This window comes from Hypanus sabinus, chromosome 22, assembly GCF_030144855.1.
Source record: "Hypanus sabinus isolate sHypSab1 chromosome 22, sHypSab1.hap1, whole genome shotgun sequence".
Lineage (NCBI taxonomy): Eukaryota > Metazoa > Chordata > Chondrichthyes > Myliobatiformes > Dasyatidae > Hypanus > Hypanus sabinus.
In genome coordinates, this window is record NC_082727.1 from 4,289,623 (window position 1) to 4,312,047 (window position 22,425).

A 22,425-nucleotide genomic window follows, 5' to 3' on the forward strand; every position below is an offset into this window, starting at 1 on the left:
GTGACTTATCCACCTTAACACCTTTCAGTTTGCCTAGCACTTTTTCCTTTGTAATAGCAATGTCACTCACTCCTGCCCCCGGCACTCACAGACCTCTGCATATAGCTAGTGTCTTCCACAGTAAAGACTGAAGCAAAATACTTAATAAGTTCAATAAGTTCCTATCAATAAGTTCAATAAGTACTTAATAAGGTTCTTTGTCCCCCATTACTATCTCACCAGCATCATTTTCCAGAGGTTCAATATCAACTCTCACCTCTCTTTTATTCTTTATATAATTGAAAAAACTTTTTGTATCCTGCTTTATATTATTGGCTAGTTTGCCCTCATATTCCATCTTTTCCCTTCTTCTAGCTTTTTTAGTTGCCTTTTGTTGGATTTTTAAAGCTTCCGAATCTCCAACTTCCCACTCACTTTTGCTACCCTATATGCCCTTTTGTGCAGTCACCAACTTCTCTTGTCGGCCATGGCTGCCTAGCCCTACTGTTTGAGAACTTCCTCTATCTATCCTGCACCTTGTGAACTATTCCCAGAAACTTCAGCCACCTCTGTTCAGCATCTGTGGAGAATGAAAGATAATTTATCTTTAACATCAACAACTTTCTTGAGAAAAGTGAGAAGTTTATATATTTTAACTGCAAAGAAAGTAAGGCAGAGAAGTAATAATAAATGGAGAGGTCTGTGATTATGTAGAAAATTAAGGAGATTAAATGAAAGAAAGGAATGATGTTTCATGGTAAAGGGGTGGTTAAAGGATAAAGAAACAACACAAAAGTTAATAACAATGTTCAAGTAAATCCAATGCTGCATGTTCAGGGGAAAGTTGGTTAAAATGAGTGGGTGAAGTGAAAAATTATTATGGTCAATGTCACACCAGCATATTACAATGAATAAATCCAGAGAGGGTAGGAGTCTCAGAAGAGTGGTCCAGGCTGAATGGAAATTTAGAAGACAAGGAGAAGGGTGGGGTGCAAACTCCTAGTCAAAGGAGATGTGCTGAGAAAAGAGTTCAACATCAAAATGAATTGAGACAGAAGCATAAGGGACTAAGACATGAAATTAAAATGTCAACTGAAGACTGGTAGCTTGAGGTCAGTTAGGAAAAGTCCAGGAGATACTGATAAAATTGTATGAAGTGAGATTGGGAGAGCAACACATCTGAGAAATTTGAAATAGTTATTGGGGTTTGTGTCTAAGATATGTTAAACAAAAAGAAAGAAAAGGAGATATTCTTGAATGAAAGATGAATTGGAAGAGCAAACCAGGACATCTTTCAAACAACACACACAAAATGCTGGTGGACATCTTTCAGTTAATCTTTAATGCAGGACATCTTTCAGTTAAGAGTGAGTCAGTGTTGTTACAGAGATCTTTATTGCCAGTGCTCTGTGAATCTTGGAATGTGACAAGGCCAGAGAATTGTAGTGAATCTTGGAATGTGACAAGGCCAGTGAATTGTAAAGTGCCAAATATTAGCTTGACCATGGATCACAGACATGCAATTATGGTAGGGAGCTAGCTCCTGATTTTACCTGGATTTTCTTTTAATGGCTCTACAGTCAGTTAGTTGTTTAATTCCAAATGCCGTGGCTCACTGATGAGAAATGACTCTTAGGATGCAAACCAGAGAATTTTCTGTACTGCATGTGGAAAGTGGGTGTTTACTGACATGACAGCATTTCTGGCACTAAATAAAGGCAGCAAATGTCCAGTGAATGATGGATCAATCTGATTACCCCTCTGTCAAGCGCCCTGGGATACTGTTCTATTTTAAAACTGCTATGAAATAATAGAATTATCCCTTAATTATCCCTTAAAAGAGAAAACAGGCACTAGTTTAATAGAATGCATGAGGATGAATTTCCTGCTACTTCTGTCAAGATTTCAGGTACAAAGGTCTGACTCTAACAAACATCTTCTCTGCTTTTAAGATCTGATGTTTTATTCTCAAGTCTTTCCTCAGATACCCAAGTCAATTTGTTATCTAGTAGCTAGAGAAGATAAAGGTATATCAACCTGCACTCAGTGGTCACTTTATTAGGTACCCGAGGGACTTTATAAAGTGGGCACTACGTACATTTCTGTATGTTTGTTGTTTGCTGCTGCTGTAGTCCATCCGCTTCAAAGTTCTGAATTCAGAGACACCACTGTTATAACACATGATTATATGAGTTACTGTCACCCTTTCTGTCCATTCTCCTTTGACCTCTCTCATGAACAAGATATTTTCACTCACAGAACTTTCTAGATTTCTGGATTTCTTGTTTTTTATACCATTTTATGTAAGCGTTAGTGACTTTTGTGCGTGAAAATCCCAGGAGATCAGTGGTTTCTGAGAATCTCAACCCACCCTATCTAGCACCAACAAACTTTCCATGGTCAAAATTATTTAGATCATACTTCTTCCCCATTCTGATGTTTGCTCTGAACAACAACTGAAGCTGACCATGTCTGCAGGTTTTTATGCATCAAGTTGCTGCCATGTGTTTGTGTGATTAAATGTTTGCATTGACGAGCAGATATACAGGTGTAACTAATAAAGAAACCACTGAGTACAACTTAAAGTCAGCCTGGTGCTTGGAGCATTTACTTTCCCAGGCAGCAAGCCTTCCGCAACTCCCATTGCTTGTGTTGTCCTGTATAAATCCTGCCCATCCGCAAATCAGCTTACTTTGCTACTCGTAGGAACCTCAGTGATTCATTATTTCCCAGAAAGGAACAAACATGGATGAATTATTTCCAACCACTGTTCCCGCTGCTGCCTGTAAGGAGTTTGTACCTTCTCCCTGTGACCACATGGGTGTCCTCCCACAGTCCAAAGACATACTGGTTGGTAGGTTAATTGGTCATAAATTATCCTGTGATTCGGCTCAGATTAAAACAGGAAATTGTTGGCTTTTTATTAACCTTTGACAGTTTAATAATTCATCATTTTATAAAACAGGGAATTAACTGCCAAAGAAGCATGATAAAAGATAAGTTGTGTATTTGACACTTCGAACTGTAGGTGAAACTGCTTTGGCACAAATGCAAGTTCTATTGAATCATTGGAAAAGGAAGTGGGCAGTTTTCTGATTCACGAGGGAGTCAAGGGATATGTGTTTGGCTTTTAGTGAAGTGATATTCATTTAGGCTTTTTTAAACAAAACATCTTTAAGCAGCATCTTTACATAACAAATGAGATTTTCTATTGCCAATTTTCACGTGTTCTAATGTTTCAAGGCAGTTTATTAAATTAGAAAATGTACTGGAAGGGATAAGGCCAATAATATAGAGACAAGAAAGGTAGATAAATGTTTAACAGAAGGTAATGTCAATGCCAGAGTTGTGATAAATTAACACAGTGACAGCACCACTTTTCTGCTGTTTACATGGAACAGATTTTAGAGTATTTTATATTATCTCAATCTCATCAGAAAATGTACTTGAATATATCATTTTACCGTGTTGCAAGTAGATGCTACATTAAGTTAAAACTTGATGGGTCTAATAAGAAATGAACATTAAGGAAGTAGCTGGAAGAAGCCATTTGGCCCCATGCCTGCTGTACTAGCCAATAAAATGTTGGATGATCTTTTATTTCCATATTCCTTCACTGATCCCATTTCCCACAATGCCCTTCATTCCTAAACAGCTATTTCATCTTCAATTACCTCTGGCTAGAGAATTCCAGAGTTTCACTACCCTTTGACTGAAGAAATTTCTTCTCATCTTTCCCAGTCCCTTATTTTTGGAATTGTGACCTATGGTTCTGTACACGCTGCTGCATCTACCCTACTGGGTCTTATGATATTTAATATATTTCACTGACTTGACTTTGTCTTCTTCTAAACTCTAGGGGCATTTAATCTCTTCCTCAGTGGGAAGATCATATCTGGAATCATGCTGGTGAAATCTCATTGCGCCTGCCTACTGCATTGTATTACTTGTTAGTAAGGGTGAGCCAGTTTCTACATAATGATCCAGGTGCAAATTCATAAGGGTCCTGAATAATTACTGTAGTGCTGTATTCTTCACTGAAGGTCAACATCCGGTCTGCCTTCCTAATTGCTTGTTTCACCTGCTTATTTGTGTAAAACAACACTCAAGTGCTCTCAATATCAGCACTTCTCAATCTCTCATGAATTGGTAAAATGTTGTTCCTATTTTTCCTGCTAAAACACTGGAACATAGATTTATCCTATATTTTATTCCATCTACCACATCTTTATCCATTTATTTTGGTTGTCCACAGCTCCTGAAGCCCTGCCTGATCCTTTTCATAACCTACTTATATACCGTCAGTCATTAGTAAAAAATGAACAATGCCTAGCTCTTTTTTGTGAAGCAGAACATGTGGATAATGAGCTATTTAAGTGTCTCTGCCCCTACACCAGGCAGCATATTCCAGGCACCCACCACTCTGCAGAAAAATTGCCCTTCACATCTCCTTCGAAATTACTCCCTCACCTTAAATGCATGGCCTCCAGCATTAGACGTTCCACCAATCAGAAAAGATATTGTCTATCTACTCATAATATTGTAGATTTCCATCAGGTCTCCCATCAGCCTCTGCTGCTCCAGAGAAACCAACCCAAGATTGTCCAACCTCTCGTTATAGCACATGCCCTCAAATCCAGGCAACATCCTGGGAAACCTCTTCTGCACCCTCTCCAAAGCCTTGACATCCTTCTTATAATGGTGTGACTGGAACTGTTTGTAAAATGAGAGTTTTACAAAGCTAAAGTAAAGTCTATCTCTTGATTAAACAATACACAGCTTTCATGACTTTAGGGGAAAAGTAAGGGCCTCTCATTTAAAAACATGAGGTTCAATAACTCATGATTATAATGCAAAATTATTATTTTCTCACTAATAGCAAGTCCTGCAATCATTTATAAGTGACAGATATGGCAAGTAAAGTTGAATGGGAGCTGATTCAAATGGATGCCTTTGACTGCAGCCTTGTTTGGGTTTAACTGTAAGGGATGAGAGCAGGAAGCAGGGTGGTGGTCACAAATGTACACACAGCTTGTTTTCAGTTTTTCTGACAGAGGATGTAAATGACTCATTGTTGAATCTATCACAGACCCTTGAGTATATAAGCAGTTGAATCTAGCTAATTTAGATGTAGATTTATTTATTAATTACATGTACATCAAAGCATACAGTGAGAAGTGTCATTTTCATTAGCAACCAACACAAACAGAGGATGTGCTGGGAGCAGGCTGCAAGTGTCACCACACATTCTGGTGCCAACATAGCATGTCCACAATGTTCAGCAGAACAGCAAACAGCCAACAACGAAAAAAGACTCTCCCCCACCACCCCACCCACACTCACAGAGGACAAGTTCCTCTGGGCCTTTGACCTCCAGACCAAGACCCTGGACTCACAGAGATCGGGCCTCTAACCTCCAGACTAGCTGATATAGGATTCGACCTCCAGACTTGCTGACCTTGGGGTTTTAACCACTGAGGCAACTCGATGCTGAAATGCCTTTATTAGGGCAGTTTTGGCAAAAGTAGCTGGGAAATGACACGCATCTCTTTTCAAAATGGCTGGTTTTGTGATAGTTACTGAGTTGTAGTTAACCATTGATTCACCATCTATGAAACCTTCTACACACAAGTTTCAAAGATCAAAGTAAGTTTATTATTGAAGTATATATAACCCTGAGATTTATTGTCTAGTGGGCATACTCAATAAATCATAATATAATAATAACCATAATAGAAGCAATGGAAACCTGCATTTGGGAACACCAGAGGTCAGAAACAGGAATAGTTTTGTGCTTGGGATTGGATCCGAAGGGTGGGCCAAGATTACAGGTGAATCTGTGGTCAGCAATGCAGTTGAAATTGGAAAAACTGGGGGAGGTTAATGGTGGCCAGGAAAGTGGGTTGGCTTACGTAGAAACTGCGACTCAAACCTTAAGGAGAACTTGCTATATCCTTGGAAATGTTGGCCACTCTATGCTATTACAACCTTAGTACATTACCAGCAGTCTTATGTGTGCCCATATCTTTATGTTGTTCACGAGAAGCTCCTGCCCCAAGAACTTGCTGTCACACTTTTTCAGCCGTGGATATTAGTGAGAAAGATATATAGTCTTTATTGACTTGGATCTTTTTTTAATTTCATTTGAAATCTTGTTTTATTGACGTTGTACAAGAAGACATACAAATTAACACCACTGCACATATTCCCAAAATGTATTGCTCATTTACAAGAGAATATTGCAACTTTCCCTGAAAGTATTCCCACATACTGTAGCTCTCGGGTTGTATACAGTACTTCACAGGGTCATGAGACAAACTTGACAACAATGCCTCTAACTCTATTGTAGTCTCATTTAACAGTAGGACAGCTGAAATAATGAAATGCAGGAGAGCACCAAGGTTATATTAACACTTAATTTACTTTTAATGTTTTAGAGGTAGCAGTTTGGTAAGATGACGGTGTGATGAAGATAGGTTTCTAGCAAAGGAGGCGTGTGGCGCTCCTTCTGTCCCCTAGCCTGTAGGTCACTCTTGGAAAAGGTGTAGAACCTGCTTAGCGCCCTCCTCCCCACCACTGGATCAGGGTCACATGAAGTCATGGAGCAGGTGGTGGGTGGTCGTATGAGCAGCTGGTGCATATCACAGGGCCTGGCTATGCAACCACTGACACCAGGTCCACAATCTCTGAAGAGTATTGATAATGACTGAGGTCACCACTCTTGTAAAGACACTGCCCAGAAGAAGGCAATGGCAAACCACTTCTGTAGAAAAATTTGCCAAGAACAATCCTGGTCATGGGAAGACCATGATCATCTACATCATACGACACGGCACATAACAAATGAATGAGTGTTGTAAGATATTCATGAGGTTACTGCTGGGATCATTCACCCCCACACTGGATGAGAAGGAAAGTTTACCTTAAGTTACACGTATGACCCCAGGTGGCTATTAGTGGCTTGATTTCTATTTGCACGGGAGAGGATCAGTCCATTGAAGTTCAGCCACACAGGTAGAGGAAGGAACGTTTTAAATCCTTTTCTTCCCTGGACCTGAGAGGAGCCATGATAACAGTGATGTACTACTTGAGTGAGCAAAGATTATGGTGTTTAGTTCCAACTTCCATAACCCTAACCCAAAAACAAATTATAAATACAAATAAATACCAGGACTTCTGAAAAGGAGGAACCAAACTGACAGCAGTTTAGGGCTTCATGTCAAACTACTGGTCTTAACACTTGACATCCTGAAGTGGGTTCCTTTTATCAATGAAATCAAATCAAGACCCATCTGAAGAAGACCAAGGAGTTCTCATGGTGTCCCAACCAATGTTTATCAATCAACCATAACAGATGAACTGAATATTCACCCAATGTCTGATTGTGGAATCAAGCTATATACAACATTGGCTGCTATTTATGTTACAACAATGGCTGCACCTGAGAAACAGAGGAATTGGCAGCAAACTCCGGTGGGGCATCCTGTCGATACAAACAACAGTACATGAAAACTTATCTTTCAATTAGATTGGACTTCAAGCATTTGAAATCTCTGTTTCCATGCAAGAAAATATTTTGTTATTATAGAATCAGATAAAACTTGATGTTTGGGATAAAAGCTTATTTCAATTGAATTAGTTTTCATTTCACATATACTTTGTTTGAACTGGTTGTGTAAACTAAAAGAGGCATTTAATCTAAACACAAGAGATTCTGTAGATGTTGTAATGCACACAAATTGCTGGAGAAGTTCAGCAGGTCAGGCAACATCTATGGATTTCTGGTGAAGACCCTGCCTCGTCATTCCTTTCCATGGATACTGCCTGACCTGCTGAGCTCTTCAAGCATTTTGTACAAGCCATTTATTGTAACATGGTAAACAAGCACAGGGATTCCAGTTCTTGAACAATGCTGATTAAGATTTGTAGTTGTTCCTCCTCTTCTTTCGTATTATGCTTGTTTTCAGAGGGAAAAAACACATTTATTGGTATTTTACCTTGTTTAACTTCACCCATATAAGACTAAGACTGTTCATGCAATTGTTTGAGACACATAGACCTGAAGTGAACACGGTGGTGTAAACGTAGAAACAGAGTACACTGTTGATATCAGCTTCGGTTTGTGTTTATGTGTTCAGAACATATGACATATGAGACATAAAACAATGGAAGGCCTCAGCTCTATTAGACTATGTGGACATGTAACAGCAAAGACGATATTGAACAGATGCTCCAAAGTTACACTGCCTTTTCCATTTCATTGGTAATGAGTTACAGTGTCAGCACTAAGCCTGGTAAGCACGAAGTATTGCAGAAGAAAAGCAGTCAAGGTTCTCCATCACCCGATGTGAGCGTTTTCATGTTTCTCCACTTCACAGTTTCTGGTGTGCTCTGTTTCAACATGAAAGTGATACCTTTATTGGACTGAATTCAAACTGATGACCTGGTGCTGGGATTGGCACTGTACTTAAGAGTGAACCGGGAAAGGTAAAAACTGAACTGTCCAAACTTTTGTTGTAGGTCAATTCCTCTGCAGAGCAGGATGCTGTGTCTCTTTTACAAGAACTGATGGTGTGGGTAAGGGGGAGCATTTCAGATTCGTAATGTAGTAGCTGGTTCATAAATCCAAAGTTAGGAGAAATAGTACTTCTCCGCTCTTTGATGTAGTCAAAGGCTTCGTCCAGTCGTAGTTGCTTGCTTTTCATTAGATAGGCTAAGCAGATTGTGGGTGACCGAGAGACCCCTGCTTCACAGTGGACTAGAACCTTCCCTCCTGTGTGTCTCACGTGATCTGCAACATAACATTGGCTCAAGTTAAATCATGGTTAAATTGTTTTCCAAAATGTGATTTGCCTGTACACTCCATTCAATAAGTTTTCAGCTAAGTATGTTTTAGTCAAAAGGTACAAAACAGCCAGTTTCCTCCCACATTCCAATGGCATACAATTAGGGTGAGTAAGTTGTGGGCATGCTATATTGGTGCCAGAAGCATGGGCTGCTGAATACAATTATCACCCATTTATTTTGACTGAAACTTGCACATTGGAATGTTGAAACTTACAGTGAAATGTAAATGTGACAAATAAAGCTAACTTTCTTTCTTAAAAAAAATAATTGCATGGTGAACAGGTATGGAAAGAATGTCTCACTTTATTTTCTCCTGTAGTTACTAGTCATTGAGACTAGTAACAGGTCTAGTGTTAATCTCCAGTGACTGGATTAAACATAGGATATTTTTCCATTGCTGTGGTTCAAGGCATGCATTTAACAACTGTCACATTTTTGGAAGTAGGTATTCCTGATCAACTGCAAGAATTTCATTGTGTCAAAGAACAATTGAACATGTTTTTCCACTGTTGCACATGCTTGCTGGATATTATAAATGATATCTGGTTGATCATAATATCAACCAGATGCCTGGAATTTTAATAATTAGTTCTGATTCTGTTATACAGTGCAATACAGGCTCTTCGGCCCACAATTGTTGCCAACCCCTTTAATCTACACTAAGATCGAACTATCTCTTCCCTCCAACATAATCCTCTATTTTTCTTTCATCCAGGTGTCTAACTAGGAATCTCTCTATTGTCCCTAATGTATCTGTCTCTACCACCACTATGGCAGTGAATTCCACATATCTACCACTCTCTGTATAAAAATCCTACCTCTGACATCCCTCCTATATGTTCCTCCAATCACTATGGCTGCTCATTTTAGCCACTTCTACCCTGGGAAAAATCTCAGGATGTCTACTCTATCTATGCCTTTTAGCATCTTGTACACCTCTATCAAGTCACCTCCCATTGTCCTTTGCTCCAAAGAGAAAAACCCCAGCTCACTCAACCTGTTGTCATAATGGACATCTATTCTGAACTTTATATATCACAGTGCTCAGGAACAGAATACTTCCCAAAACCAAGTACACCCAAAAGAGGTCTACTTGGTGTTCAGTCAAATATAAAGCTCACTCTTCTCTACAATATGTCACTTGTAAGAAACCCCACTATTGCACTACTTATAGAAACCCTAAGTCTCATTGAATAACTAGAGTCAAGTTAGAACTAATTCTACATTTTAGAGTAATACATACTGGAAAAACGCCACTGGTCAGGAAAGGAATAAATTTCCTATGGACAGGAATAAAGAGTTGACATCATGAGCCAAGACCTTCTTAAGACCATAAGACATAAGGATTCCTGAAAAGTTTTGGCCCGAAATATCAACTGTTCAACAGCTATAAAATAAAAGAATATGAGGAACAGCTTAATCATTATTTTCCAAGAACCGTAGTCCTTATGCTGGTTTATCATGTTGGAATAAATAGCTCGTACAAAATGGTGGATCAGGTCTCAGCCCAAAACGTTGACTCTTTATTCATTTCCATAGATGCTACCTGACCTGCTGAGTTCCCCCAGCATTTTGTGTGTGTTGCTCTAGGTTTCCAGCATCTGCAGAGACTCTTGTGTTTTATACTTTAGATCCACATTTGAACTCTGGTCAATTATTAGCAAGACTGATTTTGGAATCAAGGGAAATGGTTCATAGATCAACAATCTGCTCAAGGATTTAAGCAGGTCTAATCTGGTGGGTGGGGAGGGGAGTTGTCCACATTTCTGGTCCTGATGTAGGGTTGTGAATGGAAGTGTCTATCATTCCTTTACCCCCACAGATGCTACTCAGCCCACTGAGTTGCTCCAGATTCCAGAATCTGCAGTTTCTTGTGTCTCCCAATGGCTCATAGTCTTCAGTGGAGAGAAAAACAAGCATTGTCAATATTAATCCATATTGAAATGCCCCCTTTTCTTTGGCCATTTATATAATGGTTTTAGACAGGCATTTCCATTGTAACTTTCTGCAGAATGTGACAGAAATCTCATTGAGCCAATAGTTAGAGATATGAAAGGCCTATAAGCTGGATGAAAATGAGGCCTTTAATTGATAGAATCGTGACATTGATCAAAGGTAATTCTCAATTCTGGCATTGAATCAATGCCAAAGAGTGCTTTAAAATAAACATTAAATAATTGGTAAAGACAAAAATCTACACAATTGGTACATACCAATGAAGTCTATTGCTTCCTGGAAATGGGAACTTATATCTGCTGAGGCACTGTCTTCTACAGGGATGAACTTGTAAAGGTAATTGCTTTTGAAGTATTCTGCACAGCTTCGGGAGACGTTTAGCAAAGCAGTGATGTGCAGATCATCTAAGAAGTCCGGTCTTGAGGCGTGGTAAGCACTGCCCAAGTATAAAAAAGGCAGAATCTCCACAGGCTTCCCCTGGAAATTGAAGAAAACAAAGATGGTAAATAATAATTTGAACAACATGGTAGCACAAAAGCTCATGAATACCAAAAGCTGATTAAGGCACCTCACAAATGGTTTTGTCATTATTTATTTTCCTGTGGATTTCTAGACCACAGAGAATAATGGTCAAGGCCCAGCTTATGGAAGGTGGTTTTCTCACAAATGGAAATCCATCATCAGCCAAAGAAGCATTTCAGCCTAACCAAGAAATTTCCATGTAGGATTATCATTTTCTAACGTATATTAACCATTTCAGCATTCTGACTTGCTCCATTTCCCGTTCATGTTCTAAAGTGAATTCAAAGTGGATTCAATCCAGAATAAAAATAGAGCATAAACATGAACTATGTTAGCATTGACATGAGGAAATCTGTGCTCCAAACAACTGCTGCAAAATCAGAAAAACAAAATGGTAAACAATCTCTAGAGGTGGCTCTAGATCTCTATCCTGTGATGCTGATAATTAAATGAACAGACTGTGCTGAGAAAGAGACATCAGCCACATCCACTCACATCCTGTTAAAGTGGTCGACAATTTTATCTGCGTGGGCACATGCAAGCTAACATCATTAGGCATAAGTGACCCACTCTGATGATCTGTCTGGCTGAGCAGAACAATATGAAACAGGATGAAATTATTCATCTGGAGCATTTGTTACCGATGTGCTTTTTGGGCAAATTTCGTTTGACTATTACAATGTAAACATTTCACATTTATATTGTGTTTACACTTATCCCACTCAGCTTCTTGCTCCTACCTACTTCCTGCTGGCTTTAGAAGCAGCTCTTAGCCTGTTTTCATAACTGCAGATATCAGATCTCTTGAACAATTTGCTGTGTTGAATGATAGGTGCATTTGCAATATTATGTATATTGTTAGTCACACCATCACAGTGATGGGTCAACCAGGGACCAGGTGCATCCATACAGGAAGGGAAAAAAACAAACAAAGTAGAAATCTCACTGGGCCATTATTGTCTGATGCAGATTATATTGTGGCATTTTTAGAGCAAGTGCCTCATCTATGCACTCAGGCAGAACTAGAAAGGGAATGAAAATAGAAGACATTGTATGTTGCAGTTATCTCCTGGTTTAAATGATATTTGTTAAATTAATTTGTCCTATTTCCAACATCTTAAATAAAACTGAGGACCAATTTTCATCCATCTTGGATCTGCTAAACAATGTCCACTTAAAGCTAAAACCGTTTCCTCTAACCTGGCAAGTGACTAGTCCTGGGCCTGAGTGCAATAAAAGGAAATAGATGAATGGGGATATGGGGATTGCCCAGAAACCCAAGACTGCCGATCCTGCCCAGTGCTTTAATAATTCAAATGGGATCTCTCTTAAAAAAATATCACAAACCCAAACGTACTGACAAAGAACTTCTTGGACTATATGCTAAATGCGACAATCACTTGCGGACTGGTCAGGAGAAATTTTGAACAAGTAATAGCTGACTCTAGAGAGACAAAGATAACTTCTATTTTAAAGATAACATCAGATCTCCTAGGAAAGCCAAGGTAGAGGAAGGTGGTTTTATGACATGTGCTATATGTAATGCTTCTAAACTTTCAGGCACAAATTCAGTCACAGGATGAAAGAATGTATGTGGTGTTAAAGTTGGCCTCAGGAATCAGCCACTCCTGGATAAGGGAACCATGCACAGAGTCTGTTAATACATTCTGTCATGTTCACTGGAGGTGGAAGTGGGTGTCTGTAGTGTTCAGTTTAAAAAAAGAATTTGATCTGAATTAGCAAGTGGGAAAAGTTTTCTACTTCCATTATCAACAACAGTCTGATATACATTATTGGTTCAATTATTTGATCTCCAGCTAAAGCTATAATACTGACATCAGGGAGTCCAGTCCAGAGGAAATAGCTAGGAACAATTTATTTCCTTAAGTTAATTATGATATTAAATATTAATTTAATTGTACACTAATCAGAGGCAAATGTATGCTGAAATTACTTTAAATGTTAATGTTGTTACAGACTTGTTCCACTGGTATCAACTCAATTATGATCATGGGACTTCACAACATCCGTTCTGGAGACATGAGTAACTAGATTATCAGTAAATGGATTTGAATACACATCTGATGCAGTAACCATTTCATGCACTTTGCCCAATTGTCTAGGTTATCTTTGATATATAGATGGAGCTTAATCTCCTAGAACTCTTTTAAGTGTCTCAGCTGTTGTCTAATATTTAAGGAGTCTTTGAAAATTAGGAGCTCAAATCCAGCAGAACCTAAGGGCCATTAAGTATTCCCTGCACTCCTGTACACTTCAGAGACATGTATTACCTATTGAAACATCTCAAAATGCCACAGTGATAGAACATTACATAAATAACAGTGTAGTACAGGCCCTTCAGCCCACAATGTTGAGCCAACCCTTTAATTTACTTGAATCTCAGTCTAATTCTTCCTTCCCACATACAGTAGCTCCACATTTTTCTATCATCTTCATGTCGAACTAAGAGTCTCTTAAATGTCCTTAATGTATCTGCCTCTACCACCTCTCCTGGCAGCAGACTGCATGCATCCACCACTCTGTGTGTACAAATCTAATTGTGCTTTTCCACTATACTTTCATCTAATTACCTTAGAATTACACCCTCTCATACTAGCCATTTCCACCCTGCGATTAAAAAGCTTTGATGTTCACTCGATCTATTCCTCCTATAATCTTGTACATCTCTATCAAGTCGCATCCCATCCTCCTTTGCTCCATAGAGAAAAGCCCAGCTTACTCAGCCTATCATCCTAAGACATGCTCTCTAATCCAGACAACATCCTGGTAAATCTCCTCTGGATCCTCTATAAAGTTTACACATCCTTCCTGTAAGGAGGCAACCAGAAATGAAAACAAATCTCCAAGGTGGTCTATCCAGGGTTTTATAGAGCTGCTACATGGCCTCACGGCTCTTGAACTCAACCCCCTGACTAATGAAAGCCAACGCCATATATGCCTTCTCAACCACCCTGTCAACTTGCACTGCAACACTGAGGTCCCTCTGTTCCTCCACACCGTTAAGAATCCTAACATTAATCCTATACTCTTCCTTCAAGTTTGACTTTCCAAAGTGAATCACTTCACGATCTTCTGCCTTGGTAGGCTACAACATTGTCACTGCCTGCGGTAGTCCCTAGCCCATGGCTCCCTCAAAATAGACAAGGATCAGCAGGATGTATTCAAATCCCAGATATCCTCCTTATGAGTTGTGGTGAACTACATATACCTGTCTGGACATGCCTCTCTGCTGACTGCTCCTGTGGCTCCTCCCACAGACCCCTGTATAAAGGCGATTGGAGGCACTGCTCCTCCCTCAGTCTCCAGGATGTTGTGTGGTGGTTTCTTGCTGCTAATCGTGGTCTCTTGCATCTAATAAAAGCCTATCATTCGCCTCCCGTCTCCAAGAGTTATTGATGGTGCATCATGAGTTTAGAGAAGCCGAGTGAAAATTGTGGACAGGGAGTACTCTCCCTGGCTTCCCAACCTGCCCTGACAAGCAACTCCTGCTTCATCTCCACCTCATCAGCCACCTCAGAACTCTCAGAACTGGAATGGATGCCAGAGCAATTGCAGAAAAAGGCAATGGGGGAAATATACATTGCAGTTTTATGTCAATTGTGCCTTTCATGAGAAAAATACACTTCTGTTGTTGTCAGCATTATTGTGATCTAAATGATCATTGGAGGGTGAAGGGCACTTTCATTAGTGCCATACGTTCTCATTTAGTTTCTGGTAAAAGCTAAGAGCATGATACAAAGTCCTCTCAAAATTATCCATGGAAATCTGCATTGTGGGCACTGAGTGGGACATCATTTGGGGTTGTATGTTATTAACAATCATCAGAAAAGTAATGAAAATGTTGATTATAGTGCTAACAAGAGCCACTTACCAAAAACCAGCTAAACTTTGCTAATTTGGGTTTCAACACGATCACTTTTCCCCAGACCTCACGATGTGGACAAAAATATTGAGTACCAGAAATGGCCCCTGACATCAATGCAGCAAACTACTGAAGTCAAAGGCCATCAGGTAGAAAACACTCCAGTGATTGGAGTTACAGTTTACACAAAACAAGATGGTTGAAGTAGTTGTAGGTCAATTAACCCATCCTCATGACATCAGAGCTTTGATTGGGCCCAGCCATCTGGACGCAGATGACTGCAAAGTGTCCAAGTCCATTTGCAACTCCTCAGCAAATAGACTGTCCAGCAAGACCTTATTTCAGGTCTTGTCTTGTCCAGCAAAACTTATTTCCCAACAGGACTGTGGGAGTAGCTTCACCTGAGGACTGCAGCAATTTGCAAAGCTTCTGTACCAACCCCTCCTTCTCAAAAATGGTTACAGATGGGCAAAGAGCCATCTGCAGCAATGCTTCAGTCCCGTCAAAAATAAACATATCAAACTTTGGATTAAATCATAATTCTTGAAAAATTAGGGTCTCTTTAAAAGCAAAGCATTTGTTAATTTGCACTAAGTTGCTTGTCTGAACAGAACTGTTTAAATGTCCACTGCCACCTCCTGTCTGTGTGATGTAATCCAAGAATTGTGGGAATAAAACCAATTATGCAAATCAGAAGCTAAATAGTGAAGACAAATGAAGCAGAAAACCCATAAAATAGCATGCTCAAAGCCTTTGGGAAACAGGAATTGAATTATGATTAAAAAAGAAACCTTTGCCACATCACCCATTCATTTGGTTTTTGATTCAGGAGCCATCAACCTTCTGCGTAGTACTCATTTATCTGTGCCCAGTTATGGTGGAGTGATGTCATGCTGTGGTGACAATTACCCATAGTGGCTTTTGAAAAACAACTATGTCTGTTACTGTTTCCTCTTTTGTAGCACTTTTCAAAGGAAATGTGCTATAAAGTTAGTCCGTTCCCTCAGCAAAGGGTTCAATTCGTCTATTCTTCCACCATACACACCTGATCATAGGCTGGCCTGCAGGGGTTTTCAAGCTGGTTTGAACGGCTTGCATCAGTTTCTTTAACCTCTTGCAGACTGGAGTAGTTCAAGCCTTGTTTCAGCTCTGTGCAGCACTCTGGATACTGAGAGTGAAAATCTTCATACCCCCCTGCAATCAAAGAAAAGTTACATGAATGTGTGCTTTATTTATTTGTTCTCTTTTAGAGATACAGCATAACAGGGCCTTCCAGCCCACCCATGTGATCAATTCATCTAATAACCCGTAAGAGGAAGCTGGAGCACCTGGAGGAACCCTAGGCAGTCACGGAGAAAATGTAGAAACTCCTTACAGTCAGTGGTGGAGTTGAACCCAGGTCACTGGTGCTGTCATAGTGTTAACCACTACCCTAATGTGCGGCCCCAATGCTTCCATCTGCTCTTTCAAAATTGGAACAATAAACCTTTGTTTCATACCTTTATGAATAAGAAAACCCAAATATTCCAACTCTTGGCATTGATAGTTAATACCCCATGTTTTTACATTTATATCTTTTATCTTGTTAAAGGGATATAGGTCTCACCAAGCCAAATGCTTGCAATAAGGCATGGAAAATGCCAGAACATGTACTATAGAATAGAAAGAAGCCTTTATGTTGCTCCTGCTGAGCACGGTATTGCAAACAAGAAACTTAGTGACTGAACTCTCAAAACATGAGAAAACTGGATATAAATCCAAATTTGGGGAGGAACTATTGAAAACAAGTGGTAAGTGGTAATGGGAAAAGACAGTTAACTGAGAGGTCAGCACTGTATGGAGCACAACGTTATTAATGCCCTTAGCATTAGTTTAATTTAGTACTCGAACAATTTACATTTATATAGAACTTCTAATCCTCTAAATAGAATCCTCATGTGCTTTGCAGCGGCAACTTTATCTTTACCACTAATACATTGACAACTGAAGCATTTGATGTCAAACTCACCACATTGGCTGAACGAGGTAACTGAACTACATTAGTCTACTGGAAAATAAAACTCTGCCATGGATGGTCTCAAACCTGGCTGTGAAAGGAGGAGGGGTGGGCATGAGGCTAATAACCCCATTCTGTAAAAACTCAGAGCTACAGAAACACCAACAGAAGCTCCTGCCTGGGAGAAGTCGTACAGAAGGGCTTGAAAGACTGGCCAGAACAGGGGACACTGATGAGTTGCTGTCAGCAGCCTATACTCCTGTAGGGGTGATGGGCTTCAGAAGACTATAAAATAAAAATCTGCTCTTAGACTAGTCCACTGAGGGATATAGAAAGGGTAAACACAAGTAGGCTTTTTCACTGAGTTGTGTGAAACTGGAACCAGAGGTCATAGGTTAAGGGTGAAAGGTTTAAGAGGAACCTTTTCATTCAGAGGGTGGTGTGAGTGTGGAAGAAACTGGTGGATGTGGTTTGATTTCACCATTTAAGTAAGGTTTGGGTATGTACCGTATTTGGACATGAGGGTGTAAGTCCTGGTGAAACTCAGTGGGAGAGGGCAGTTCAGCATGGACTAGATGGGTCAAAGAGCCTGTTCTATGCTGTAGTGTTCAGTGACTCTAATGAAGGATTTCAAGCTGTGTTACAAATAAATTGATGATAGGGTAATTTGAGCCCATTTTAAACTGAACTCAGAAGCTTTCTAGTGAGAAATAATCTAAAGAATCCAAAGCCACCAACAGCCACATCTCTGTAGATTCTACTGTTGATGGAAATATTTAGCTGGCAGGGTGTGGAAAACTTTCTGGGAAGGATGTGAAGATATCTCATCTTTTATCACCATGTTTTTTTAAACAATATTGCACAATACTGTATATACCCAATCATAAAAACTTCATGTCAGCCCTATATTCTAATTACTCTATGGAGAGTTTTATTGTCTGCCTAGAAGTGATTCAGATTTACAAGCTAACAATGTTTCTTCCCCATACAGAATGTAAATGTTTCAAGTGAACCGTTCAAAGTTATCTCTTTACATCAATTACTGTGACACATTCAATAAAATAATAATATTTGCCCACAAATTTACACAGAAATCACATCTGCCATCTAGTAAACTCTCTCATATTTCACTCGACTTCCCAGGTAGATTTTTCTTTTCAGAAAAGTCTAAATCTCTGTGGGATGAGCTCTAGCAAGGATACAGGTGGGAAGTTAGCCTCAAGGAGGAGCAGATCATTATCTTGAAAAGTAAAGGAATGAGGGCTAAAGAAATGGCACGGCTTGATTTTTAGACATTTCTCTCAGGTTAGGTTCCTAAAGTCACCATTCATGCACTGACATTGTCTACTGACTGGTAGACAAAGTCAGTGCTCACCAGTCAGATCAAGGACTAGCAAAAAACAGAATGTCTTTTTGCTTCATAAAAGGCGTGTGGGTATTTTCACATACCAGTTTAAATATGCAGTGTTAATTTTTACCTGTTGTGTGGTCATTGGGGGACTGAAATTCATCTATTTTCTACCAATTTTAATAAAGAAACAACATCTTACATGTCATTTCACTCAGGGTGTAAATTGTCTTGGCTGACGGCGTTCAGTGCTTCTGGGATCAGACATCCCCAAATCTACTCTGATACACTTAGAAACAGTCACCCATACTTCCTCTTCCATTCCGGCAACAACATCATCTATCTGCCCACTGGTTAGTCACCACATCCACGCATATCCTTTCCTTTAAATTGCCAAATCCAGTGAAACCATATCACTGATGTAACAATGAACTGGGATCGGGTCGCCCCCTATCTTCAGGGATAGAACTCCACTGAATTTTCCTTCCATTAGTCAAAAAAGTGACTTCACTGGTGACTGTCATTGCATTCTATTGTGCTGTAAAATATAGGGGGGGGGGGGAATCAAATAGATGCTGGAGTACTGGAAACGGAGAGGGCTCAGCCCTCATGATTTAGAGCTTGGGTGTGACAGCCCCAGGGTTGAGTTGGCTTTTGGTGTGGTGTGATGTAAACAGTCACACCTGAAACATTTATTCCGGTTTGTTTTGCATTTCCAGAGCCTGCTTCCATTACATTCAGCCCAAAAGCATTTCATTTCAGAATCTAACCCTGGGTTCATATTTATAGTATGGACAGTAATACATTATTTTAGTTCCGGCTTCTCGCAGGGGACTGCAATCCCCGAAAGCTTTCTCCAGCTACTATCTCAAAGTCCCTGGTATAAAGTTACGCCATACAATTGAAAAAAGGCCATGTTATGCACACAAACTCTGCGGCAATAGAAACCCGGAGTAAAAAATCGCCCATCAGTTAGTTCGCTGAGTTTCGTTACGCAAAACTGTACTGTCGGAAATGGAAGCAAGCTGTGGTAAATTGTGATATAAAAAGGATAACTCTGCATCAGCGGCATTCTTTGGTCTATTACAACATTCCGTGAAATGTAATATTAACCCCCGGAACATTTTAAATGTGATCGCTGTATTGATTATTTCCAAATCCATGATTTCACTCCAAGAGCATGCATGTACGTGACTGCAAATTGCCAGCGATCCCCGAACTAACATAATAATTCCTAGAATTTGGGAAGGGGACGCGCGGTCCAAATAAATAAATTCTAGCATCGAACTGGAGAAAATCTCGCTGCTGTAAAATATTTTATACGAGCATGATTTGCATCCCAAACTCACCTTTGAGAAAATATATTTTGGCCGTTGATATGACAGCAGTTAACGTGTTTAACACGTTCTGCGCCGTACTGTCTTTGCTCAGTCTCTGTTTCTGCGAAGTTCTCTCGTCCAGTATCACCACAGTGGATACCCTGCCTTCTCGAAACCGGGCTCTGGCTTTCTCGTCCGGGATGATGAACTGCAGAGGGATCGGGCCACCTTTGGACCTCCTCACCACCACCGAATTCAGGTTCACGCTGTGCGACCCGTGAACGTGAGACGCGGCGAAGGACAAAAACGGTCTACAGTCCAGGATCAGGTTTCTGCCTCTTTGTTTCCGAAGGACTTTGTTTAAGCGTTGGCTGTCGATCGCGGAAACTGTCATGATTAAATACTATCCACTGTTTTTTATTAAAAAAAACAACTTTGTCTTCAAGTTCAGATTTTTAAAAAAGGAAATTGGAATTTTATACCACGGAGAAAAGTCGCCTACTCTCCGTGGTTTAAGGCTGTTACTAATCAAGGTTCTGGGAAGGGTGAATTCCCCCTAGTGGCATTTATAAGAGGGGAACTGCCGGAGCGACGTAGATGCCCATATAAGGGCGTGTGACGCCATATGGAATCCATATACGGAATACGACGTAACAAGATTTCCATATTTGGATCCAAGGTTGACGCCTACCTCCTCTTCCGCGCAGAGCAAACTCTTGCTTAAGGGTTGGAGGGAAGGAGGCGGGAGGCGGTGCACTTACCCACTCGCAGTTAGTCAAGGAGAAGCAATACGGATTTTTCCAACTGAAAATTTGAAAGGATATATCAGAATTAGCTCACCTACACTTACAAAACTGGATGAACCAAAATGTAAAGGAACCCACGCGGTTCCTTTGAGATGCATCATCAGCGCTGGTCGACAGTTTCTGTCGGCATCGTGCAGTGTTGGGGAAGTGGCAAGATGAACCTTGTTTGTTGAAGCCATGATACACCACTGCAAAATAAACATGTTGGAAATCCAAGCAGCGGACGGTGCAGGTTGAGAACGCCTAGAACAGGCCATTTGTCCGTTCAGTGCTGAACGCAGTGCAAATAAAACTAGATCTTCCTGCACGTGATCTCTTTGCTGTACCTATCTAAAAGCCACTTGCATCTGATTACACCGGTACCCCGGGGGTTGGTTCCAGGATCCTACCGCTCTCCGCGTAAGAAAAAACTTGCGCTACGCATCAATCTCAAACGTTTCCTCTCTCATCGCAAATACATGTCCTCTCGTATTTGACATTGCTGCTCTGGGGGTAAGAGATTCTGACTGGTTCATTTCTCCTAATTCTTATTTTATTGATTATCAACTAGCTGAATGTTTCCAACATTTACTCTTTCACACTTCCAGCATCGACGATAAAGGATGCAATAACAGATATTTAAACAATGACAGTACTGAACACAGTCAGTGAAAACATCAGTCAAGGTCATTAGGTATCATGAAAAGTTTCCTTCAAAGCTCTAAGTGTATTTATTATCGAAGTACATATATATCACCATGTACAAACCTGAATTTCATTTCCTTGACAACAAACTGTGCAAATACAAAAAAAAAGAAATAATAATAAATAAACAAGTGATAAATATCAAAAACATGAGGTGAAGAGTACTTGAAAGTGAGTCTATAGGTTGGGGGAACATTTTAGTGATGGGGTGAGTGAAGTTATCCCCTTTGGTTCAAGAACCAGATGGTTGAGCAGTAATAACTGTTCCTGAACCTGATAGTGTGAGTCCTGAAGTTCCTGTACCTTCTTCCTGGTGGCAGTAGTGAGAAGAGAGCATGTCCTGGGTGGTGGGAGTCACTGACGATGAATGCTGCTTTCCTGCGACTGATATCAATAGACAATAGTTGTAGGAGTAGGCCATTCGGCCCTTTGAGCCAGCACCACCATTCACTGTGATCATGGCTGATCATCCACAATCAGTACCCCATTCCTGCTTTCTCCCCTTATCCCTTGACTCTGCTATCTTTAAGAGCTCTATTTAACTCTTTCTTGAAAGCATCCAGAGAATTGGCCTCCATTGCCTTCTGAGGCAGAGCATTCCATAGATCCACAACTCTCTGGGTGAAAAAGTTTTTCCTGAACTCCGTTTTAAATGGCCTACCCCTTATTCTTAATCACAGGATGGTCAGGGCTGTTGGAGCTTGTGATAGTTCCCATGTTTGGATGGCCAAAGGGAGCGCAGAAGGCTTTGAGCTCATCTGGAATTGAAGCCCCGTTGTCACCCATGTTGCTTGATTTAACGTTATACAAGGTGAAAGTATTCAAACCCTGTGACAACTGTCGAGCATCATTCGCTGAATCAGGCTTAGTCTTGAATTGCCATTTCGCCTGTGAGATGTTCCCACAGATCAGATCTTGACCTCCTGTTACTTTCTTGGTACCAGAATTGATTGCCTCTGATATGGCCCTCAGAAGATTGCAGATCTTATGGTTCATCCAGTACTTATGGTTAGGGAAGAATCTGAATGATTTTGTGGGGATACACTGTTTTAATAAAGTCTGTGACAACCATGGTGTATTCATTC

The 22,425-nt window shown here is 40.2% G+C and overlaps 1 protein-coding gene across 1 annotated transcript; it reads right to left on the bottom strand.

Annotated features, from left to right (window-relative positions):
- Positions 1–5,324: 5,324 nt before the first annotated feature.
- On the bottom strand, positions 5,325–20,362 carry dusp5 (dual specificity phosphatase 5). The gene is made up of 4 exons (XM_059946991.1): positions 19,881–20,362; positions 16,233–16,381; positions 11,040–11,259; positions 5,325–8,770 (listed from the first exon to the last, which is right to left on the bottom strand). The coding sequence occupies exons 1-4, from the start codon at positions 20,242–20,244 to the stop codon at positions 8,376–8,378; spliced, it is 1,128 nt and encodes a 375-aa protein (XP_059802974.1). The 5' UTR covers positions 20,245–20,362; the 3' UTR covers positions 5,325–8,375.
- Positions 20,363–22,425: the final 2,063 nt, after the last annotated feature.